The sequence below is a fragment of the Lampris incognitus genome, chromosome 9 (genome assembly GCF_029633865.1).
Source record: "Lampris incognitus isolate fLamInc1 chromosome 9, fLamInc1.hap2, whole genome shotgun sequence".
NCBI classification, from domain to species: Eukaryota; Metazoa; Chordata; class Actinopteri; order Lampriformes; family Lampridae; genus Lampris; species Lampris incognitus.
The window spans coordinates 47,999,975-48,026,545 of NC_079219.1; the positions used below are offsets into that span (position 1 = coordinate 47,999,975).

Consider the following 26,571-nt stretch of genomic DNA (forward strand, 5'->3'; position numbering starts at 1 on the left):
AGTGCACTCGTTTCTGGCATACGGATTATACCGATGCACCGAGTGACGTCAGTCAAGCGGAAGGTGGAGTAGGTCAGGCTAACAAGTTAGTATGCTAACAACAGATGTGATGGACGACAAGGACGACACCGCGTTACTTAGCTCTGTGGATTGGAAATTTACGTTTAAAAACCGGTCGGATGGAAGCCTAGAAAAGAGCACTGCTGTGTGCAGACTCTGCAACAAAGAGTTTGCATTCCACCGCAGTTATTCAAGCCTCCGGTACCACCTAAATGCGAAACACGTTGCAGCTAGTACGAACAACAGAGCTAACGCTAACGCTAGTGCTCCTAGTACAACCAAGCAGAGTCGCCAACCGACTCTCCACCAGATGACGGGTTTCAAAGCCAAGATGAGTAAGTCCACGCCTGATAAATTAGCAAACTCACTGGCGAAATGGATTGCTGTGGACTGTAGACCACTTTCAGTGGTAGAAGACCAGGGGTTACAAAAAGTACTGTGTTTACAAAACAAACTTGTTTTGAACAAAATAAACAGGATTTTGTTGTTTAAACTTATGTATGTGTCTATTCATTGATTTAGTCATCTACAAGACCTGTTTGAATTGAAAAATTGTGCTTCTGGTGTCAAATATCGATATGCGATTAAAATGCGATTAATTATGATTAATTAATTACAAAGCCCATAATTAATTCGATTAATTTTTTTAATCAAGTCCCACCACTAATATATATATATATATATTTGATAGTTAACCCTTTTAGGAAGTATAAACTTTGTGTTTGTACACACAGTGCACACAGTGTGCATTGTGTGCTGTTGGCCCTGGGTTCTATTTCTGTGCAACTGGGTGCAGGCACAAGCACAGGCGCACATGGGTGTGTCAAATATATTGTTGGTTATTTGGTGCCCAGCACAGCCCTGGTGTAGCGTAGCTCACTTGATAAAGGGGTTGGATTAAGATGAATATGTGGTGAACAGGTGGAGTTGGGGCGGGCTTCGACTTGGCCAATCAAATCAGCTCCTCTCATACCCTTTAAGTGTGCTGCAGCACAGCGTATTGTCATTTTCATAATGGATGAAGAGGGAAGTCTATTAGAACCGCTCGGCATTGATTAACTCGGATGAGTGAAATTCTGTGGCAGTAAATTCTTTCCCTATGCCTGCACCAGCTTCATATTATATACTCCATCCCTGTGACAAAACAAAATATACATTTGCAGCAGCAGGCAAGATCATTATTAAACAGCCTGGCTAACATAACTCACAAATTGACTTGCACAAGCCTACAGAGATTGAAAATGGACACAGTTAAGTCTAGGGCTTGACACAGGAGTGGATTTTCATGTCCTGACCCCATTTGATTGAATTTTCTGTGCGTTATGATGAACGCAAATTATTTCATGCACATTGAAATTCAACAGCCGCATATTGATTTTTTTTTTTTGACGTATTCAAAAAGTTGCATTCAGTTAGTTGCAGCTGTTGGCTTAATGAGTTATTTCAGTTTATTCCCCCTTATATTCAGCTTGAACAGCTAATCTCTATTTATCAGAAAGAATTAAGAGTACATGTGTTTGGTACCATGTGATTTGTGAATCTGTCCCATACAGCGTTTGATGTGGATTATATTTAACAGCACATTACGATGGCAAGGAAGCAAACAAGAGATTTTAAAAAGTCCCTACTTTACTCGCATATGACTCAGTAATTCCCACTCATCACAGTTCACTTGCATCTATTTTATTCATATATTTGTTGTTTCTGCATAATGAAGTGCCTGTCATATAAAGTGTTACCCAAAAAAGACCTCAGTCTTGACTGCACCAAAACTGCAGCTTAACTGCACATTATTTGAAAGCTTTCTGAGTAGGTCTTCAGGTATCCATTGTGTAGTTGGGGAACTTGTTCCATTACCAGAGAAGAGAACATGCGGGTGTGTTGAAATGACTCTAGAGAAACAGAGACCGAGAGAGTTTGTGTGTGCTTGTTGTGTGGCATGTCTTTCTTACCCCCCCCCCGTGTCTCTGTTTCTATCTGTCCATTTTGGTTTGTCCTGTGTTTCGCTGGCCTGATCCATTTGTGTACCCACCACTGCATCTTAACAGCCTCCTGCCTCGGCCCCCTCGGTTTTCCTGCCTTTCTGACAGACAATACACCCACACACCCCCTCAAAGCTTTATTGCCTCTTATTGGCCTCTCGCTGAAATCCAATATGCCAGTATTGATTGTGTTGAAATGCAATTCCGGTCTCGACGGCGGGGCAGCAAACAATTTAAATTTACAAAACACCTCCGCCATGCAGCTTCTGGCCCAACCCTGGAAGCGCCTCCCTCCCAAAGAGGAACAAATGTATTTATCTATGTGGAGGTAAGGGAGAGTCTTTTGTTAGCATCACTCAAGAAAGCCAGCTGAATAGGAAGTGACCTCAGCCTTGACCTCATAGACTTCCTGCCAAGTAGATGTTTCACATTTTCAAAGTGATGGTTTTTGGGTTCAGTTCAAGGTCTCAGGCGTCCGTTGATGGGAGGTTTTATTGTTGACTGACACACGGCAAAAATATGAGAATATGAAAAGTAATGTGTGCAGGAAGGGAGAGATGCTCTCACTCAGCTGTGGGAGAAACCACTTGCACGCCACGTTTCAGTCAGCTTGAGACATCATCCACGCTCAACAGTTTTTTCTGCTTTAGTTTGGTTATCTGCAGTTTCCATCATATGCGAGGATTATTGCTTTTTTCTTGAGGAGATTTGGGGAAAAAAACACTACACGGTCGAAGAGTGTGGTTTTTTCAGTTTCTTAATGAAACTCGCCATTATTGTTGAATGACTGAGATTTCAATTCCTCCCCAAATGAAGGACTGCTTCTTTTCAAATTTCTTTATTTGGCCTTACACGATTTACTCTTCTGTATGTACCTCTTACAGACTATATCACTCATCTTTCATGTATCAGCCGGTTTAGTCATCCCTAAGAATGGAAAATCAAAAACATCTTCAAATCATGTTCATCCTAAATACAAGCAACGATAATGGCAATACTTGCTATTGAGTGTGAACTGGCTGAACAGATGGACATTATAAAGGATTTTGCATCCAGTAAGACAAGTAATATGGCTGTACAAGAGGCAAAGATGAAACCTTAAGGCAAGAAATTGCATTTCTTACAAAGAAATGTGTGGTGTAAGTATAGCACATCTTTATCCTTGGTGTGTTTAAGTGTGTCAAAGTGTTCTATTATGGTGTGTGTGTGTGTGTGTGTGTGTGTGTGTGTGTGTGTGTGTGTGTGTGTGTGTGTGTGTGTGTGTGTGTGTGCGTGCACGCCTATGTAGCCCCTGTTACTGAGTAAGTCTCTTCGTTTTTATTGTATGTGGTTGGTAGGAGAGAGAGAGCATGCACATGCATTGATATGAGTAAAGCAGTTTTTTTTTGGGGGGGGGGCTTTACTGGACCTTTTCAGGGGCCCAGCCATTTCTGTGGGCGGCCCTGCGTACTGCCTCCCCGAGCGGCGCATGTGCACCATGGAACCTCTTACTTTTCATTTTGGCGCCCATGTTAGCAGGTGAGAGCAGCCACACAGCCCACGTGGGCAGTGCGGCGCGTCAGCTAGAGTTCATCTATCATCTAGATGATGCATGGGCAGCGCGGCGCGTCAGCTAGAGTTTCGGTGTCGAGCTTCTTTTCTCTGCATGAGGTGTGCGGTTTTCAGCAAAAATACACAGTGAATACGATCAGTTGATAGTCATACTGACATCATACCAGCAACATAACTGACACCTTCCACTACAGTTTCAGTGTCTATATCTGTAGAATGTGACAGACATGAAAAAATATGTCTTTTTTTAAACTATTTTAGCAATTGCATGTTTGGAGAAAGCGGAGGCTACATGTAAATGAAATTCATAATGAAATGAAACATTCGATTTTTAATTGCCATTATCAAAGCAAACTCATTGTAGAAAGACATGGCTGGCAGTAGCAGCGCCGCAGCAGCAATGCTGTCTGTGTGGACACCACATGCATGCCAGCCACAGCAGTTCAGCGAGGTAGCCGTCATGCAAAGGTAAAGGTAAGTGGTGTGGACCAGGCCTTAGGGGTTGTGGGTTGTTCTCATAAAATAAATAAATAAATAAAACGCTGAGAGCTGCACATTTGAAGAAATCAGCAACTTTCCTCCATTAATAAATGGATATCTATCTGGAGCATGGAGTCACGTTACATAATATTAACTGTCATCTTGACCGTGGTTGGAGACACTCTCCAGTCTCTGTATACCACTGTTGACATTTTTTGACTGGGTAGGATGAATACTGGTGCAGCAGCAACCATACATATGTTGGAAACAACTCCAGCAGGAAAAAAGATTGAAACATGATGTGACATGACCATGCTTCTGTTGGACAGGCAGTCTTTATTGCTGTATTGAAGTGTTCCCATATAGTTTAATTTAATTTGTAATACATTAGACGGTCCACGTTAGCTTTGGTTCGAGAATCCATTTTTATGAGGCTGGCAACTGTTTTATGAGGCTGAGCTGACACAGCATGAGCCACAATGGCTGCTACACCTTGTTTGTCATTCCAGAAAATCAGTGTCAACCCATCTCTTTTTCTCTTCCTCCTACATCCAACTGCATCACAACACTGTTCCACTGTAATATCAACTGTCTGTCCAACAATCACCACATCATCACCTTTCAAATGGCCAAAATAACCACTTCTTGGTGGAAAGAAATCACAGGTCTCAGCTTTAAAAAAATCCCTCATACAGAGGCGTGCAGGTAGCGTAGCAGTCTATTCCGTTGTCTACTAATATGGGGATTGTCAGTTCGAATCCCTGTGTTCCCTTTGGCTTGGTCAGGCATCGCTACAGACACAATTGGTTGTGCCTGCGGGTGGGAAGCCGGATGTGGCTATGTGGCCTGGTTCAGCGCCGTGTATAGAGAGAGTCTGGCTATCGTTTGATCTTTGCAGCACGTGCTGTGATTGGCTGAGAGCCTGTCACGTGCTTGATGGGCGCCATGTTGCCTACCAACGTCTGGCTCTGTCATCATGACATTTCAATGATTTTTCCTGCATTTTCGGCCCATTTCTCGCCGATTTGTAGCAGTTGAAGGAGAAATGGTGTGTTGTGCGGCTTGGGGCTGTTCCGTTCAGCTGGGACAAGGCCATATGATGCATCGATTTCCGCAGGATGCACAAAGGAAAGCAGTTTGCACCATGAAGATTCGCAGGTTGGGCTGGTCCCCCTCAGCTTATTCCTACTTGTGCTCGGTGAGTTAATTTCAGTGTTTACGATGTTTCAATAAACTAACTTCCCTAGAGTCTGTAAGGTATTGATGTGTGGAAATCAGTCGCATAGTACTTCCAAGCCATGTATAACCATTGACAGAAATCAGGCAAATGTAAACAGTGTCAGATTGTCATATGGGATGGATTGAGTGACAGGCCTGAGCCTGAGCCGAGGCAGTGTATGGGTAGTGTTGAGATAAACTAGACAAGAGCTTGGATACAGAACTGACGCTGCACTGGTTAAACCTCGAAACAGGTAGGCCTAATATTTCTCAAGTGTCCCTGATATTATTGCTCATTATCATTCACTAGTAGCCTACAGAACGTTGTGAAATATGTAATACTGGTACTGATCACTAATTTACCTACCACACCAGTAGTGTAGTGGATAAAAACTAAAGTCTCTGGAGTAAATTCTTTGGGTTGAAGTCTACACATGTACGTATGCAGCAGAGGCCCCTGCTCAGTGCCTGCGACTGTGTTAAGACCGCTGGTGGGTTTCTTCCTGATCTCATCTCCTTCATCATGGACTGAAAAAGTGGAACACGTTATTACCATAGCCTCTGCGGCTGATCTGGTGGACCCCTGTTAAAGGTATATCTAGTATATCACCAGTACCGTCCGGTTCACTCACGCTGACTTCAGCTTCACTCACAACACTCGAAATGTACCCGCTTCACTCGTCCTTTCCATCATGCCTGCCGCTGTGTTTGTCACGCCTACTGCACCATAGCCACGCCCACCATGCCTGAGAACCTCATCCAGCCCCCGGGTATGATTGGGGGAGAAAAAGGGGGGGGGTAAAAAGAAATTCCTCATTCAGTCAGGTTTGTCTTTCCTTATCCAGAGGTCATCCCTTTACCAATCAACAGCTCCACCTCAGACCATTTTCTAGTTGATGGAAGTCAGGAAAGTTTCAACAGCATATTTAAAGTTTCTCATTAGAAAGGATTGGCAAAGGGAGTGTATCCTCTCCGTTTGCACCACTCCAGTCTTTACTGAGGGCTCAACACTCTGGTAATGCCTTCACACACATCAGTAAGTGAGTGAAGCAAACCTCCATGTTGAGTATAATTGCTGAACTAGGCAAGAAACACATGTCGGAGCGTATTTGGGAGGCACTGTTATTGGCTCTCCCTAGGGCAAACTCCTACCTGTGTCTCACAGAAGACAGCCGGGATGGAAGTCTTAGTGACTTCACCAGTCTGATGATGGCTTTGTGTTCCCAATCCTTTTCATTTCAATTCAGTTTAATGCTGAGAACTTTAAAGGAAAAGTAAACCCATGATAAAAATACAGATGAAAGCTTGATAAAAATTAGCAATTCATGCAAATGATTGATAATCATTAGCATGAATTATTAACAATGTTAAAATCATTAGCATGAATCAAAGTTATTAACATTATTATTAGCATCATAAGCATGAATAGCAATATAATTTCAGAAGAATTGATTATTTCATGGATGCCGCTTTTAAAACTTGTTTTTTAACCCCTCAAGGAAATCTGATTGATGCTGACAGCACACGACAAGTCAATCTTGAATTACTGGCATGAAAGTTCATTACTTTGACTGTTTCCTGTGCTAAATAACAGTTTGTTCACAGTCACTTGCCACCATTTTGTAGAAATTGATTTAGGTTTTTGGGTTTTGTCTCCTCTGTATTGAAGTGACACCAGTGGAGTTTCTCCTCATTAAAACTGTAATCCCTAAGATTCTGCATTATTTTATCCATTAGAAATATCAAGTCAAGTCAATTTTATTTATGTAGCCCAATAACACACTGTCCTTAGACCCTCGCCTTGACGATGTGGTGATTCTGTTGGGCAATCAATCATTATTACAGTCAAACAGCATTCCAACATAGTTAGGTGTAGCAGTCGGAAAGAAATAGACTTGCTGACACTGATTTTCTTGACCACACACAATATATAGCAGCTGTTGTGGCTTGTCTATCATAACCTCATCAGTAAATAGTCGGCACCCATATAAAACTGTGCTCTTCAGACCAAAATTAACTCAGGCAGTCTAAAACCTCCTCAAACTACACTGTCACATCATCCTACAATTATGTCTGTCTGACAGAAGCATGGCCACATCGGCATCACATTTCAATCTGTTTTGCTGCTGGACTTGGTTGGTGCAGCGGCACAAGTCTTCGTTCTACCCGGTTAAAACATTTCAGCAGTGATCTGGAGACTGGAGGACATCTCCAACTGTGGTAAAGATGACAGTTAGTGTAATGCAACCTGACTTCATGGTCCAGACAGATAAAATGATGAGTTATTACTGGAAAAATGTTGCGGATTGCAGATTTAAGTCTACGTGACAGCATACAGCAAAGAACATGGCACCTCCTAGTGGGAGTAGAATAACGGTACGAAGTCTTGCACAGCTTTCTCATAAATGGTCAAACGTGCATGAAACTTTTACAACTTACAAGTTTACAGCGCAGCATGTATTTATTTTACATTTCTTTTTTTTTCTTTTTTTTAAATTTCCCCCCCTTTTTCTCCCCAATTGTATCCGGCCAATTACCCCACTCTTCCGAGCCATCCCGGTCGCTGTTTCACCCCCCTCTGCCGATCCTGGGAGGGCTGCAGACTACCACATGCCGCCTCTGATACATGTGGAGTGGCCAGCCGCTTCTTTAAACCTGACAGTGAGGAGTTTCGCCAGGGGGACCTATGCGATTCCCCCTAGTCCCTCCCCCCCCAAACAGTCGCCCCGACTGACCAGAGGAGGCGCTAATGCAGCGACCAGGACACATACCCACATCCGGCTTCCCACCCGCAGACACGGCCAATTGTATCTGTAGGGATGCCCGACCAAGCCAGAGGTAACAGGGGCTTCAAACAGGCGATTCTCGTGTTGGTAGGTAACGGAATAGACCGCCATGCCACCCGGATGTCCATATTTTACATTTCATATCCCTGTAAGTCTGACTGAGGTCACAGCCAAATTGGGGGGAAAGAAATCCAGATAAAAGCTTGTTTAACCAATCACAACAAAGGCTGCGATTCCCGAACTTGAGTGCTGATTTTCACCGCCTTCTTTGTGTTATCCTTGCACCTGTGGCTGACACGGAGCAAGTCACTGAGGTAGGATGAGGGCGTGGGCGTGGTGGTGGGATGTAAGAAAAAGAAAAGCGCAATCACAGTTGACTGTTTACTGGCTCCCGAGTGGAAGTAGCCTTCATTATTCTCCTGTGACAAAGAGAGAGACGGCTCTGTTCTGGCAGAGTCTTAGTACGATGGCAGTGTGAATGCATTTGTGAAATCGGCATCTTGCACTGTCACATCAGAGAACGTGGGAAGCCAAAATCCAGTCCCACCTGCCGGATTGCAGTGTTTTTGATAAGACTGCCATAGCTCATTTAGACTGCAATGTGTTTTCTCTTGTTCTTTCCTCATCCCTGTAAACAACAGATCTGGATTTGGATAATGTAGGCTGCTGCTACTGCAGGGTGGCAATATTGAACAGTCATTTATATGCAATAAGTCTATGAGTCCCTCTGCATTTCACTGTTAAAATCCCCCAAAAAGTACAGAGACAGGTGTTATACTGACACAGCAGGCAATTAATTATGAAATAGATCTCTCTCTCTCTCTCTCTCTCTCTCTCTCTCTCTCTCTCTCTCTCTCTCTCTCTCTCTCTCTCTCTCTCAAACACACACGCACACACACACACACACACGCACACTCCATCAAAACCACACATCTATCTCATATTTCACTTGGGCTTCTGCTTCTCTCCACTAACGTTTCCATGGAGTCAGGATGTGGCAGGATGGCAAGTGGCAGGATGCGGGTTTCCATGACAATAGGCCACCTGTTGCTGTGCAGGCTCCCATGATGGGAGTGTGGGGTGTGAGCTCAGATAGGAGGCTGTCCTTAATTTGACTTAATTACTTTTGAAGAGACCAGGTGATGGATTAGCACTATGTTTCAGTTTGCACAAAGTTCCTCTCAGTATGTCGTCAGTGTCAGTCAGCGAAACCCAGCGCCACGTTCTGTTGTCTGGAATCAACCAGCCGTATCCACACGCCTCCAACACCACATTTGTGGGTGGAATTGGCAGCTGTTAGTTAGCACCAAGGGAAAAGACTTTGGAATGAGGCAGGGGGGTAAAAATATTCCACTTCTTTCTTAAAACACGGTTGGAGATGTGTGTGTGTGTGTGTGTGGGGGGGGGGGGGTGCAGTTCACTGAAATGTCACAGGGAGGCCGTTAACGTGCAGCTTCTTCTTCACGGGTCACCACGGTACTTGTGAGGTTTCACAGCCAAGATCGTTTGGCAGTTTACAAACCTGAAACCATGTACCCAACAGTTAGCCGATACTTGCAGTCTGTCCTCTTGGTTTCAGAATGCAAAACAGACTGGCTAACAGGTTTCAGGGTTCGGCCTCAACATCGGACGCTGAGGTTTGCCGTCATTCTACAGCACTGTGCTCATTGCATTGCCTCCAGCAACTAGATATGCTGTTTTTGTGTGATTTGAGTCTGTCTTTGTCCACCGACATGGTTAAGCGGGCTAAAAAAAAGCCAATCCCAAACTTTTTCATGCCTTGACCTTCTTGTGGAGACACTTTTCGGCCTGGTACCCACCAAATATTTTGTGCAGTAAAATAAGCAATAAGCTGTCAATACCTGTCGAAAGGCAAGATAATTGACAATAGTGTCTATACTGTTCATAAGTGCAGTATTCCCATTTTCAGTCTTCAGTCATGGCCTACTAGTAATGGTCAACTGAAACAGAGAGGGCATGTCAACATTAAACATTATTTTTGTGATAGTTTGGAATACAGTTACATCATTGTATTGTTTGCATTACACTAAAATAGGTATGATTCAATGACTGTTCTCTCTTTATTTTTTTTATTTAAACAAAAAAGCCGATATTTGATCCAGCCATCCATCCATTATCTGAACCGCTTATCCTGCTCTCAGGGTCGCGGGGGTGCCTCAGCCTATCCCAGCAGTCACTGGGCAGCAGGCGGGGAGACGCCCTGGACAGGCCGCCAGGCCGTCACCGGGTGATATTTGATCCCCTAAAAAATAAATGTGCAGTTTTTGTCTGTGTCTCCAAACAAACTGTTTATTGTGGACATCCTGCAACCCACCTGTGGCTTCCTATCTACAGTTATACGGGTGGTGTCCAGTATAAAAGGACAGTGTGGGGGTGGGGGTAGTTGTGCAGGACAGTGATGGCGGTTTGGGTTAGACCAATGGCGGACTGGCCATCGGGGGCGCCAGGAGTTTTCCCAGTGGGTCGCTTGACAATTGGGGTCGATGCAACGCAAAATATAAATAACCCCAGCCCCCACTTAAATAAAGATAACCAAGTGTTGTGTGTCGGACCGGCCCAGGCGAGTGGGCTGCCGGCCCTCTGCGGTTGGGTATTACACCTGTCAGCCTCTCTCTCCCAGCCAGTTACTTTTGGTCCGGTCCATTCTAACGTTTCCTGGGCCCGCCCCTCTCCCGTCTCTGGTAAGTGGCGACATTTGGATCACTAGTGGAGTGGAGCAAGATGGACAAACAAAAAGAGAAAAAAACGTAAAGGTGGTTAAAATTGTTTCCTTTACTGGTCAGATGGTTCCAGAGATTCTTGCCACCTTGCTGCCAGTGCCATTGTGATAAAATGTGCTCCTTATAGCCAGCCTCCTCCCAAGAGCAACACGTTCCCCTTGTTCTAGTTTACATCTATTTTACTAAAGTTATTGTTCTAAATATTGTTCAGTAATTGTGTTTACATAAAGTGTGGCGTGGTTTCTGCGGGTGGTGGTGTATCGCTGGGGGGTGGGGGGTGGGGTTGGTGGGCTGGTCTCAGTCAAAAAGTCCAGGGCCATTTTTCCTTCCCAGTCCGCCCTGGGTTCAGCTGAAGGTGGCGGGGTTGTAGGAGGACATCTCACCCGAGCTTCTTATAGCTCTACCCACAGAGTTCAGTTGTCTAACACCGGTGTGCGCCTTTGCACTCACCTCATATTTGATTAGTCTACCGCTCTTAACTAAACGTGTTTTGCCTGCATCATACGGGGCTCATCGGCATGGTCTTCATGCCCCCACAAGACGTAGGAGATTCAGAGGGGATTGTGGACGTATGAAGATGCATAGGTTTCCCCCCCCCCCCACAAAGTGGCTGTGTGATGCATCTTGTTTTTTGTTGAATTTTTCATGAGAACAATCAGTTCTACCATCCTAGACCCATACTAAAATATTCCCATCAAAACATGTAAAAAAAAGAAAAAGTTTTGACAAATATGCAGGCTGCTCGGATCTTACTCATACTGCCAAGCCAGAGCGAGATCCAGGAGGGCGTTTAGGTGACTGATGGGCTTTGTGGAGTCAGTACCAGAGACAGGTCAAATCCTGGCAGAGACAGTGTGCGCTATCAGTTCAGAATAGCACAATGTAAAAGGCTAAAGCTGGCGGCGCTGATAACGTTAAGACCGCACACAGTTACACTGTCAGCAAAACCGGCCACTGGAGAGCTTGTGTCTGCATATCATAAAGACAGTCCACCAACTACATGTTCAGGGTCACAGCCGCACTACTGTGTTTTGGGACAGATTGTGTTGATTTAAATATTCGTGTTGATATCTTTTAAGTTGATTCTTATTTATGTAAAGCGTCTTTGAGTATGATGAAAAGCACTCTGTAAATAAAATGCATTATTATTATTACTATTATTATTATTATTACATTTTCAAAATACCATTTTAAAAAGACGACAGTCTCAGGCGTTACCCTCAGTTCAGTGGTGTTAAACACATAGGTGACTGTTTACAGTTGATCCCCCCCCTTTTTTTTTCTCCCCAATTGTATCCGGCCAATTACCCCACTCTTCCGAGCCGTCCCAGTCGCTGCTCCAACCCCTCTGCCAATCCGGGGAGGGCTGCAGACTACCACATGCCTCCTGCGATACATGAGGAGTCGCCAGCCGCTTCTTCTCACCTGACAGTGAGGAGTTTCACCAGGGGGACATAGTGCATGGGGGGATCACGCTATTCCCCCCAGTTCCCCCTCCCCCCCTGAACAGGCACCCCGACTGACCAGAGGAGGCGCTAGTGCAGCGACCAGGACACATACCCACATCCGGCTTCCCACCCACAGACACGACCAGTTGTGTCTGTAGGGACGCTACAGTTGATATCTTGGCAATGACAGGTGTACAGGACTACCATAAACCAGACTCAAATGAAGCATCGTTATTCCAGTGATTCTTGAGGTGTTGGATTGCATGTGTACAAGCATTGGTACAGTGAAAAAAAAGGCCTTTTTCTGGGTAAACAGCATCATTTTGAACAAACAAACACTCCGTGTTGAGTATAATTTGCCAATGCTCCTAAATAAATGGAAATGATAGTATGTAGGGCATCTGGGTGGCGTGGCGGTCTATTCTGTTGCCTACCAACACGGGGATCTCCGGATCAAATCCCTGTGTTACCTCCAGCTTGGTCGGGCGTCTCTACAGACACAATTGGCTGTGTCTGCGGGTGGGAAGCCAGATGTGGGTATGTGTCCTGGTCGCTGCACTACCGCCTCCTCTGGTCAGTTGTGATGCCTGTTCAGGGGGGAGGGGGACCTGAGGGGAATAGCGTGATCCTCCCATGTGCTGTGTCACCCCGGTGAAATACCCCACTGTCAGGTGAAAAGCAGCAGCTGGTGATTCCACACATATTGGAGGAGACGTGGTAGTCTGCAGCCCTCCCGGATCATCAGCAGAGGAGGGCGACCGGGACGGCTCGGAAGAGTGGGGTGATTAGCTGGGTACAAAATCCCCAAAAAGAAAATTATGTGTGTATATATATATATATATATATATATATATATATATATGCAAGGGCGTGGTTCTGCGCCGAGGTTCTCAGACTGTCGAATCAACTGCTGGAGGGTCCTGAAGGGATGCTCAAACGTAAGCGAGGTACCCACAGAGCTTCTCTAGAGGTATCGTTTTACTCGGAAACACCGCATCTTGGAAACACTGCCTGGCAGCACGTTTTTCACCAACAAGACAAGACCCGAGACCTCTATCTTTTACAGTGGGGAGCTGTATAAATCTCAAATTCTGAAACACACACACACACACACATACACACACGTGTGTGTATGTGTGTGTGTGTGTGTGTGTGTGTGTATGTTTCAGAATAAGAATTTCAGAATTCTGAAACACACACACACACATACACACACGTGTATGTGTATGTGTGTGTGTGTGTGTGTTTCAGAATTTGAGATATAGACTGCTCCCCACTGTAAAAGATAGAGGTCTCGGGTCTTGTCTTGTTGGTGAAAAACGTGCTGCCAGGCAGTGTTTCCAAGATGCGGTGTTTCCGAGTAAAACGGTACCTCTAGAGAAGCTCTGTGGGTACCTCGCTTACGTTTGAGCGTCCCTTCAGGACCCTCCAGCAGTTGATTCGACTGTCTGAGAACCTCGGCGCAGAACCACGCCCTTGCATACATAATGTTATGCTAATACGCTGTCACTGGGCTCCGCTTCTCCCGGCCCGCTCCTTTGAACAGCAAAGCTATCTTTGGTTTGCACGGATTTGAGGTGGCGTTCTAGCTGGTCCTCTCATGAGCGCCGCGGTTGTAATTAAAGAGGCGGCCATGGCCTCAACATGAAATGCTGCTACTGGTGAACTGGGGAAATGTCAGAGGCCTGGGGCTTAAGGGAGTGTGTGTGAATGAGTGAGTGTGTATGTGTGTTGGTATGCATATATGAGTGTAACTGAGTACATGTGTATGTGAGTGTACAAGTACATGTGTATATTTATGTATGTGTGTGTATGTGTGTGTGTGTGTTCCTCTTTCTCCCATTGCAAACACTCGTGGACACACAAACGGAAAGCACACATAACTGTGCACACTGCCCCTGCCCTATCAGCCACTGACATATACTCACCTTTTTACTTTCCAAACACAAAATGCCAGCTCTATAAATATTAATGTGTTAAACATAAAAACCATCATAAAACACATTAGGCAGCAGCTGCGGCTGGTGCAGCGCGGAGAAGCGACTGACTCCGGGGACGACCTGATTTATCTTCCTAACGCCGACTCCTGTTGTTTGCCTTGAAGGTGACAATAACAACACCAATAACCGTGGCAGCTGTCTTAAAGGTAGAAAGCAAATTACACAGCACAGTCAATGCCAGAAAGCGTCTAATGGCAGGCCCAGAGTGTCCCCCGAACACCCCGGGCCTGTCATGGAGCCCAATCATCCCATGACCCGCGTTTTAAAATTCAAATTCTCGCTTCTTTGCAATGCTAATACGAGGAAAAACCCCTCCAATCAAGCCGGCCCATCTTGGCCGAAAGTGTTTCAGACATGATTTCTGACGGGGGGCTTATGCCAGAGAGGGGTGCGGTAACCCGTAGTTAGCCGTCAGCAGGAAGTGGAAGTGGTGTGTGAGGGGCGCAGCATCAAAAATGGCAGCAAGTGGAGCCACGGTGGGCTTTGATCAACAATCCCCACTCGTTTTCCGCTGTGCAACTCCGGAGGGCCGTCTCCAGGCAACCGGGGGGCCGTCAGCATCACACACTGACAAAACACACCCCCGTCAGCCGGAGGTCTGACCATGGAGGGAGGCTTTAATTCCTGAGAGACAGAGAGAGAGAAAGAGACAGAGAGCGATGGAGAAAGACAGAGAGAGAAATAAAGGGGAGGCCTATTTCTTTCTATTTTAAAGCTTTTACTGCCTGAACCAATTACAGGTAGTTTTCTCCCATCAAGACATCCACTGCCTTTTCAATTAACCCTCTGCATGATGCTCCCCACGCTCCGCATATGTATTTAGAGATTTCTTCCGGCGGCCTTAGATGTCCCCGTCTAGACCAAAGATAAAGCAATTGCATTAGCATCTTGTCGGTCCCGCCATCTATTTTCATGTACCATTATTTGGAATGAGGATGTGCAGAGCCTGTGCACCGCCAGGCTACAGCTGCCTTAAACCGCCTCAAGGCCATTTTCCTTCCAGCTATTTCTCTTTTAGTGATGATTTCCCCAGCCTTTTCAGCACCATTATTTTGAATGCAGTCAGCTGGTATATAATCTGAAGAGCTCAAGCAGCGGTGTGTGTGTGTGTGGGGGGGGGGGGGGGGTAAACAGAAAACTTCCATTTCGTTTTTCGATCTCGTGACACTGAGATCATCCACAGTTGGGCGGTAAGTTCTTATTCATCTGCACCTCTGTGGGAAACAGCGTGGCTCTGGAGACGCGTAACCGCCCCCCGAAAAATCTGCAGCTGGCAGGTGAAAAGAAGCAGTCGGCGACTCCACGTGTAGCAGAGGACGTGTGTGGTCAGGTATTACCTCTCCAACGCCCACTGGGGTGGTGGTAATGCCAGGAACGTAGGATGAGAGGGACATGGACACGTCAAATTGGGAGAGAAAGGGACAAAATTTGTGAAAAAAGGCAGATATCTCAGTCTGGAATGAAGCTTTAACAGTCAACACATTACATACCGGCAGACAGCTTCGTGATTACGTGCTGAGGTTATGTACTCTTCTGGATGATCTGTGTGTGACGTGGCGACCTCGGGGTGACCTCGGGGTGACCTCACTCTGAATCGGAAAAGAGGGGAGAAACACGGTTTCCTCCTCCTCTCTTTCTGCGGGTATGATCCAGTCAAATGAGGAGAACGCTGTGTTAGTGTGAGAATATGACACGCCCACAACGCAAAGGGTGTGTGTGTGTGTGTGTGTGTGTGTGTGTGTGTGTGTGTGTGTGTGTGTGTGTATTTATATATGCCCCCTTAAATCATGAGTGTGTATGAATGTGCATAGTGCCCTGCAAACGTATGTGTGAGTGAGTGAGTGAGTGAGTGAGTGAGTGAGTGAGTGAGTGAGTGAGTGAGTGAGTGAACGAGAGTGATTGCTCAGACAAGTAAATGTACAGATGAGTGAGTGAGTGAGTGAGTGAGTGAGTGAATAGGAGGTGTGTGTTCATGTGTGTGTTTCTGTTTCCCAGAGACTCATTAGGTTGTAATTAAGGTACAAGGCTTTGGCTTTAGGGCTCCAGCAGGCTGCACTCAGAGCCCTGACTGCTAATGATGTCTCACCACAGCAGAGAGGGGGGGGGGGTGATGAGATAGACAGAGCGATAAGGGGAGGTGCAATCATTGTTCTTAACACATAAGTGAGAGGCAAAAATCAGAGAAAGACAGCGAGTAGGGGTAAGGGGTAACACAGTGACTGGCCCACACAATGTTAACAGTAAAGAGAGAGAGAGGTGTTTTTTTTGGGGTGAGACATGTGGAAGAAAGGGGTAGTAGGGGCAGACAGACAGACAAATGTATATAGACAGATGTGCAGACAGACAGGTTACAGGGGATGTAAGTAGAAACAGGCAGAGGGGAGCAGCAGAGGAGTGGTGGACACATTCCCCAATGAGAAGAAAGGCAGAGAAAGAAGAATGGAGAAAGGAGAATAAATGGGATTGGGAGCCAAACAGAGACCTTTCCCTCCTCCTGCGGGAAAGAAGGAAAATGTGGGTAAGGACAAGAGGGAGTAACTGGCATATCCATGTTGTTCCAGTGTGAAAGCGAATGACAGACAGACAGACAGACAGACAGATATAACAATAGGCAGACGGACAGATAGACTGACAGACAGACAACCAGAAAGACAAGCAGACAGACAGAGAGACAGACAGGCAGAAAGACAGAGAGACAGACAGGCAGAAAGACAGACAGATATAACAATAGGCAGACGGACAGATAGACTGACAGACAGACAACCAGAAAGACAAGCAGACAGACAGGCAGAAAGACAGACAGACAGACAGATATAACAATAGGCAGATGGACAGATAGACTGACAGACTGACAACCAGAAAGACAAGCAGACAGACAGACAGGCAGAAAGACAGAGAGGCAGACAGGCAGAAAGACAGACAGATATAGCAATAGGCAGATGGACAGATAGACTGACAGACAAACAGAAAGACAAGCAGACAGACAGACAGATCGCTAGACAGACAGATATAACAATAGGCAGACAGAGACAGAACAATAGACAAACAGAATGATAGACAGAAAGACAGGCAGCCAGACAGACAGAACGATAGACAGACAGACAAACAGAATGATAGACAAACAGGCCGACAGACAGAAAGATATGCAGACAGACAGACAGGCAGACAGAACGATAGACAGACAGATAGGCAGACAGAGAGACAGGTGTCTACAGGTGGGCTTCACTAGAGCTCCTGGAGTGACTGAGTCAATTTTAATTGGACTCCGAATAACGGGGTGACTGTTTCCTAAAGAATAAAGGGGGAGGGTGGGTTTTAGTTTAGAAAAGCCAATTACTTTCCGCCTATTTCATCATGTTCATCAGGCCTTTATGAAAGCCGTGGCACCTAACATTTCATCTGAAAAGAAGTGCTTGAGGACAGACAACACATTATGACTATAAAACAGGGGATCACGGCCATATGAAGAGAAATAATACCTCCCAGTGGATTTCCAGTCGGGGCTAAACAGCAACAGTGATTTGTTCTTCGGTTAAACACGTCCCACGTTATGGTGGCTCAAATCCATTTTTCCTACTCCCTGCAGGAAAACAGCATTTTGCTCAACTTCTAATCAGTGAAAAGACAAAAAAAAAATAGTGTCCCCTCACATGCTGTTTAGCGATATGAAGATGATGGCAACTAATTGAGCCATTTCTATTAGCAGAAACAAGCGGTTTCGTTAATCGAGAGAGAGCAGAAGCAGACAGGAGCACAGAAGTGGACATGCATCTGGAAACAGCTGGATCAGAACTTGGATGCGGCGGGTAGCTAATGAGCGCCAGGCTGTTTTCCACCCCTCCCTCCCAAGGTTCATGCAAACACGGTTGAACCGTTTCCCCCTGGAGACGTGGTGTGTGTGTGTGTGTGTGTGTGTGTGTGTGTGTGTGTGTGTGTGTGTGTGTGTGTGTGTGTGTGTGTGTGTGTGAGCTGAGCCCTCCATGCCCCAATCTCTCAGTTTATTAATTTCATATTTACTCATTTATTTTCAAACGTGTTGACTGATGGAAAGATGGAGGGCGGGAGCTCCGGCAGGCCTCCATGGCAGATGAGGCTGAAGGAGGAACCGGACTGTCAGGAGCAGTCATTCAAATCAATAGGTTTTTTCTTTATCTGTGGACAGTGTGATTGTCTTTTTTAATCTTTACCCTTTATTTCCCAGGACAAATTATGCAGCTATGCCCTATTTCACATTCAGACACACACACACACACACACACACACACACACACACACACACTCCTGCCCGGTACGACCACAGCCTTTTGCTGTTGACAGCACCAAAAAAAACCAGCCCTTGTTGGATCAAATGGAGGTTAAACGCTGTACTCGCAGACACGTCAACGGTGGATTCAAGGCAGGTGAAAGCAAGGCAGTGTGACTGACTTAGACTCACATTTGGGATCAGAACGAACGGCAATATATGAAGCAAGTGATGCTTTTTTTCTGAGATTTGTTTTTCTCTGTAGATGAACTCCCACATGCATGAATATTCAAACTCGGTATAATTCCTTCTGCTTAACAACAATGAAGGATGTGGGCCATGGTATACTTGGACCTTCACTCACATGACCAGTCACATGACCCTTTTCTTTTAAAGACATGTCTCAGTCCATATTTATATATAGCTGCAGACTGGAGATGTCCATAAGGCATGAAATAGCAAGCACACACAATCCCCCTCTCTCTCTCTCTCCCACACACAAACACACATTTGCAAGGACTCACAAATATAGCAATACGAAGTACACAAGTATACACAGACACACCATGTCACCCTATACTTGTGGAGACCCCTCATTGACTACATTAATTCCCCAGCCATTAACTCTAACCTTAACCATCATAACTACATGCCTAACCTTGACCCTTCCCCTAACCTTAACCTAGTCCTAATTCTAACCTTAACCCTAAAACCAAGACCTAACCCTAAAATAGACCCTTTTCCTCATGGGGACCCATAAAATGTCCCCACAAGACAAGGGGGGGGGTTCAGGTTTTCTATCCTAATGGGGACCCATTAGGATAGAAAAACCTGGTTTACACACACACACACACACACACACACACACACACACACACACAGTGCATCAAATTATTTAATGTGCTGAGGTCTCAAGTTGTTTGGCTTTCTCGTCCAGTTCCTCCACTTCCCTTTTAATCATGTCACCTCCGCTCTCCCCTCTCTGTTTTTCTGATGAGGTGTTTTCACAAACCTCCGGAGGGTTTTTCTCTCTCGTGTCGCCGGCGCTGATTTGATCTCTTCCCTTCTCATTTGAATGAGCAAACAAAGTGAGCATAAACAGAGGCTGACAGTTACAGGCACTGGAGGGGGGATCTGAATCCAATGGCCTTCTTGAATTTACTGCTTGTCACATTGTTTACTGTACATCTCAGAGAGGTCCATTAGCAAACCACAGTAACACACTATCTGATAAAGTCTTGATATCGCGGTTAACTAATTCTATTTAACCCATGTTTAACCAGCACAGTCCCTTGGGGGTTTGGAGACTTGGCCAACATAGTAAACCACAATCATAAAGAAAACACATTAAAACATACACAACGCAAAGCAACACAGTCTGCAGAAGACGACAGTATAACCAACTCATAATAAAGCACTGCGCCAACACAATTTTCACCAAAGCCAATTTGTCGGTTGTCAGACAGGAACCCCCTGCCCCCCCCCCACTATTTGCCAGGGGGAGATTTGCTCTTGCAAGTTCTCTTGTCAGTAGGTGAGAGAATATTTTCCCAGAGTAAACAAACCAGGACAGAGAAGTAATTGGCTTCCATTTACCAAAACCTCGCCCGGCAAACAGGCGTGACCCACCTCAGACCAGATCAGCCTTTATACGTTCGCCGCGTTATTGCGGTGGCTGCTTGGGAGCTAATTTGCACTTATCTGAGCAAACAAAGTGGTTTTCCTCAGATAACAAGATTTCAGCAGCAAGTAAACATCCTCACAACGGCGCGACGTTTAGGGCAACCTGGCGGGCTCCGGTCTGCACGGGGGATGGCGCGATAAATAAAACGTGGCCCTGATAAATAAAAGTCGAGCCTGTGTGTTTAAAAGCCTCTGGACGAGATTATTAGCAGCTCACACAGCGATTAGAGGCAACATAAGAAGTTGCCGACAGCTGTGTTCCCGTTGCCTAATTGAAACCGTTCCTTATTTACTGATCTCAGCCGGGCGGTGCACGCGGGGAGTTAAAGCACAGACCGATTCATTCCCGCTTTAATATGCAGCATCTCGCGAAGGGCGCAAACACGGGTGGAAGAGCTCCAGCGCGCGCCTCCGAGGGAAGGGCTGTGTGTTCAAAAGGGAGGAGGGCGGAAAAAAATAAGAAATGACAGATCACAGAAGGATTAATTTCATTTCCAAAGGGAGTCAGCAGCGGCGGAGGAAGAGGGTGGGAGGCGAGGCGAGGAAGAGCAAAAGAAAAAAGAAAAAGGGAATTTAAAGAAACGACCGTGTTTCAGCCGTTTGCGATGGCGGCCTACTTCTTTGTGTTAATTCCTCCACGCCGCTTGAACTTGAAAAGCCGCAGCGTTGTGGCGCAGCAGGACAGAGTTTGATTGAGAAATTTGGAGGGGTATTTTTAGCTTAGCACTGGCTGGCCCTGAGGCGACAGTGTGTGACTTTCTTTTCCATCTCCTCCTCCTTTTTCTTCTTCTGCCTCTTTAGCAGTTTCACAATGAACCTCTGGATGTGTGCCTGGGAGGGATGCGAGGGATCCTGACTGAATCAGCTCTCTATCCACATCACAGGAGCTGCTGGCAGGCTTCTTCCTGTCTCTGGCTCCGCGGAGCGCTGCGAGCGCGCCACAAAATGGTGGGAGCGGCGCGTGCGTCTGATGTCTTGACACGCGCGCTTCAGTCAGATTTGTCAGCTGCAGAAATGGCGGGTTGTCAAGGTGATTTGTAGTCACCCCTGGATCCCAATTCAGAACCCTGACATTTATGGAACAGGGTCGGGAAGTTACAGATTACACGCAGTGGGATTATAATAATCAGATTACACAAGAATTCAAATTGGAATGAAAACTAGCTGCTAAATAAAGACAAGTAAACATGAGCAACAATGAAGGATAAGGAGTCAAGCATTTTTTTTCCTTTTCCTTTTGTTTAACCAAAGTCATTTGAACTTTGTCATGATTTAGAAAAGATGAACTGAATTCACAATTGAACAGTATTTGGTGACGACATTACTTATACAAATTAATTCTCACATAACTTTGAGGTCATATTTCAGAAATCCGCCTTCTATTGCTTTAAGGCGTAGTCGGACACAAAGCAACTGGTTTTCTCTTGAGAGCAACAGCGCCACAGACGTGCAGCGGCTCAGCGTTACGGGCTGAGCGGCGACTTGTAGAAGTTGAGAAATGCTGAACTTTCTGGCGATATGAGCAACATGCAGGGGCCCATCAGATTAAAGCCTGTCCCGTAACACGCTGAACCAGCAAACCTTATTTTGCTTGCCATGTCCCAGTAACACGAAAATGGACAAGGTGCTCATCATTTATATTCTGTGAATTCCCTGTTGATAAAAAACAAAAAGAACAACAGAGAAAGAGTTGTAAGCACATCGGAGTACTTGGAGGAAGTAAAAAATACAAAAGAGAATATGCACGCAAGCTGTCAACACCAACACTTTCAACAATGTCACGTGCTCAGCAACCAAATCCACGTTTCTCATGCTTAGTCCACATATACATGGGTATTTTTGAAGACGGCTTTTTTCCTCTTGTTCTTTAAAAAAAAATCCCATCCACACAACCACCGTTTAAAAAAAAACTCCGTCTAAATGAAAACGTAAAAACACAATAGAAGCGCTGTCAAGAGCATGCCAAGCCAACATGCTACAGTATAGTAGTCCTAACCTAACTATGTAACCTAATTACTTAGCTGTGACCTCCGTGGCACATTCGGATGCCTCTGTTCCCAATATAGTGAAAGAGTAACTGTACATTTATGTGTAAACATGTAAAAAGTCCTGTTTGCAAGGTTAGAACCAGCACTATTTTGGCTATGTCCACCATTGCACAAACTGTCTCCTCATGTAAACATAGGAGATAACGGCACACAGTCTGACGTCACCAGTCAAACCCTCCATTTTCCCCGTCTACACGTCAACACTGAAAACGGAGTTTCTGAACATCTTCTGGAAGGAGTTTTCCAAAAGCTCCATTTTCTGCAACCTAAGACACAGTTTGCATGTGGACAAAAGGCCAAAACGCATAGAAAAAGCTACGTTTTCAGAAATACCCATGTTTGTGTGGACTAGGCCTAGCTCGGTTTGGACCACGTGACAACACAACTGTGGATATTCTCACCTCGGCTCTGGCGGCTGGCCTGCCATTCAACTTCTCTCTAAAGACTGTTCCCACGCATCTGGCCCGGCCCTGGATCGCCCTGTCTGCTCCCATTGACTCCAATTAGCCGCGGTGGCATTTCCCACATCTTGTGACGGTCCATTCAGACAGCCAGACCTCCTCTCCTCCCCCTCCCCCCTCCTGTCCCCTGTCTCCTCCCTCGCTCTCTGTCCGGAACCTTCTTCTGGCACGTTCCCACGGGCCCCAGCAGCTGTTTGGCTCACTGTAAATGTCGCCACACAGAGGAAAGTGTTTAGAGGCCAGCCGCCAACCGTCCAGGGGCCAAACACTGTCTCGGTCTCTCTGTGTCACTCGCTATCTCTCAGTCTCCTTTTTATCTCTGCTGTATACCTCCCTCCCTCCCTCCCCCTCTCTCTCCTTTTCTGGTCGGTCTTCAAGATATCAATTTTTCTCTATTCTGTCGCTTCTCTCTCTCCTTAATTCGACTGTTTATATTTCCCTCCGTCCTTAATTTGACCTCTCCCATCTCGATCTCTCTATCTCTCACTCGCTATCTCTCTCTCTCGCTCTCTGTGTCTCTCTCTCCGTCGCTGTGTCGCTCTCTTTCTCATTAGCATTCATTATAGTTCGCTGTTGTTTCCCTGCAGAAGCTGTGTGTGGTTGTGTTCGTAACATAGCTGGCTGCTCCCGGAGCGAGACCGCCACCGACTGTCTGTTACTGCTTGTTCATAGTTCAGCTGCTGGAGGGGTGGAGTGTGCGTGTGTGCGTGCGCACGCGCGCTTTCTCTGGCAATGTCTTCTCTCTTTTTTCCTAAACAGCCGGTCGGTCACTGGCTGATTGCAGCTCGTTAATGTCAGCTCCGTGTCCGTAAAAGATGAGCTGTGAATCAAAGCGGGAGTCGGCGTGCGAAGAAGCGGCTTAGATATAGAGCTGCAGCAATCAGCCCTGATTGGGGTTTGATTCACTCTTATTAACTCCTGGAATCGGGGGGATGGAGCCAGAAGTTGGATGTTAATTGCAAAAACAAACTGGGAGTGGTTCTGGAATCAGCGTTTGATATCTGAATTGCAAATCTTGACATGGTGAGGTGTTTTAGCAGAGCAGTTTTCCAAACTCTGTACCAGTTTGATGCTTTCCGCCTCGCGTTTTGGTACGATAGTTACAAAGTGTGTTGCTGTAGACTGCATTATAAAGAGAGCGTCTCCATGAAGAGGGAACGACCATCCCTGAACGGGGGGGGGGGGGGACTTTAGTACACCTCTCGCCATTTTACAACGCTGTGATTGGAGCTATTCCCCAGCCGTCTCTGTGAATAGTACACGTGGCTATTGTAACTCTAATTAATGGTCAGGGCAATTTGCATATGAAACCGGTTTTGGCCGTTAGGTATCTGTGCTGTTCAAAAGGTTGGGTATACCTGCAGTCACTTAGACGAATGATGAAACGTTTTCCCACTAAACTTGGTGTCCTGATGAAGTGGTTTAACTTTTCTGGATTGCATAATACTTGTTGAATCTCCTTGCTAAAGATTTTTAGGCCAAATTGATTGCGCATGCGCAAGATGGCTTGTACAGATAGCCTGCAGTCATTCAGAGCGTTGTTTGCGCATGTCCTCAAAAATAAACACTACACGTCCACCAGGTGTGATACCCAAATAAACTGTAGAGGCAGTTTTACTGTTAGTAACCAGTTTTTGCCCAGTAATGTAACGTGTAAGTGACAGGTGGCGGAAACATTAGAAGAGAAGCTGATAGAGCTTGTCCCTGTCCTGCCCCCTAGTGGATATACCTTCTAAACCTTCGGTCAGACAAAAATAAGTATGCGAATAAAACCGCTTGCTGGGAAGCCACTGCGTACACATAGTGTAACTAAAGTAACGAGCAGGACGGAGCCTTAAGGGCCGTAGCACACCAAATCCAGAAGTTTAAGCGGGAAAAAAATTCTACACATGGAAAAAAATAAATTCAACATCACGATTTTGTATTACGTTTACCAACAAACTCCGAAAATATCTGTCGTGAATGTTTTGGGAACCGTTTAGATTTACCACGTGAGTCAAAGTTCTCAGTGAACAAAATGTGAGGTTGTAATCATTTTTCAAATAACAAAATTTTCGGATTTCGGAAAAGCTCCCGATTTGGTACACAGAGACTTTACAGAGCCACTGAGCTTTGCGTGCAATGAGCGCCGGCCACTGCAGCCCCTCGCGATCAGTGACAGGTGATCCGCTGCCCGCCCGTATTGCGCCCGCGTTGTATTGCGTCAGACGGCTGTCTCCGAGCGAAAAGTCATCGAGTTCAATGTTCGATGGCCAACGTACCCATCAACCCATCTAACCCATTAAAATTAGATATAAATTGAGACTGTTTTCAAATATAGGCCCATGTTTTCATTCTCATCGTGAAATGAGTTTAATGCAGAGTGAGACTATTCAATTATTGACTAGTCTCTAGAGCTCTACCCATTCAGTAACACAAGACCACTCTATGTATGACGCTTAGTGAACCGGAAGTCTCTCGCTCGCTCGCTCTCTCTTGGTTTTTTTTACAGTGCTGTCATTGTTATTGTGCCACATATTCCCATGTGGAATGGGGCGTTTAAATGGTGTGACGCGAAGAGAAAATACTCATCCATTCATCCCAATTACGTGCATTTTGATACACCTCAGCTGTTGTTTAAAGCATTTAAATTTAAAATGGCTCCCTCTCTTCTCCATCTCTCGCAGGCGGGACCTCCACCCTGCGTCTCTCCTCTGTGAGGGAGCTCCCAGACCAGCTGCAGGAGCTCTACCAGCAGGGCTTCGTCTTGGCTGCTGTTCATCCCTTCATTCACCCCTGTGGTCCGGAGTCCAACAGTCCCCAGCACCAGCTCTACCGGGCCATACTGGTCCGACTAAATGATGGGTACATTCTGTTGATATAAGAACGCTTTATTATTTTGCATTAAGATGTTGATCTGTCTGAGCCATTCATCCGAACTGATGATGAACATTTCAAAAGGCTAAAGGGGCGATTGCACTACACTTTAGCGTTCCACTGATATCAATTCAAACGCGTGCAGGGTGCGGGAAGAGGCATCCGCATCTGTCTGCAAACTATTCTCGTCTTTTTGCTCCGTGGTGAACACTGACGTAAACGCACTTGGTCGTCAACGTCACTGTGATCCCTAGAGCAAAAACCAAGCATGGGGAACTCTAATTTTGGCAATATTGTCCCTTATCTGATTACAAAATGCAAAAAAAAAAAAAGCCTGGTTTATTGTGTAATGAGAAACCGGAGCAAATGATATGTATTGTCATTATTTCTTGGGCATTTTACCCCATGCAATATCGGATAAGCATAATTTTGCAATATGCCCTGCACCCCAGTTCGGTGTGGGAAGATGGCGGCGCAAGCTCACGTTTGCGGCGGCCTCACCAAGTGCCGACGATGCAGTGTCTTTGTCCACGTCTGCATCGGAGTTTGTGTCATCGTGTGAAGAACCTTTACGAGGATTTATGTCTGTGATCGTTGATTTTCGTTTGATGGCAGGGAGAACTGGTGTTTGATCGTCTGGTAGAGCAGGGCAGGCTAAGCTAACTGCTAGCCAATGCAGACCGGCAGTTCCGATCACACCAAGATAACACCGACAGCGGTCTGGCGGCAGCCTCGCCTAGCGTCGATTGTGCAGTGTTTTTGTCTGCGTTTGTGTTGTCGTGTGGAGTGCGGGGGAAGTGTGTCCAAGGTATCTGGCTGTGAGAGCTAGCGCTGGATCGGCTGAGGGAGCTTGATCTGCTGCGTCCTGTGGGCCCAAAGACCACGGCCCTGACCGGAGCTGTGCCAGAAGAGGAAACACCGAGGGCGGTCTGACAGGACGCGGAAGCGGGTCAGGCTAAGCTAACTGCTGGCCCATGCAGACCGGCAGTTCCGATGGTCATCCTGGCTGGTGTT

The 26,571-nt window shown here is 45.9% G+C and overlaps 1 protein-coding gene across 2 annotated transcripts in view; it reads left to right on the forward strand.

Moving 5' to 3' along the window:
- LOC130117813 (raftlin-like) overlaps positions 1-26,571 on the forward strand; it is a 171,009-nt gene that overhangs the window by 43,281 nt on the left and 101,157 nt on the right. For both annotated transcript variants that reach the window (XM_056286051.1, XM_056286052.1), the window contains exon 3: positions 25,368-25,545. In XM_056286051.1, the coding sequence (XP_056142026.1) occupies positions 25,368-25,545 (178 nt within the window). The remainder of the gene's footprint in view (positions 1-25,367; positions 25,546-26,571) is intronic.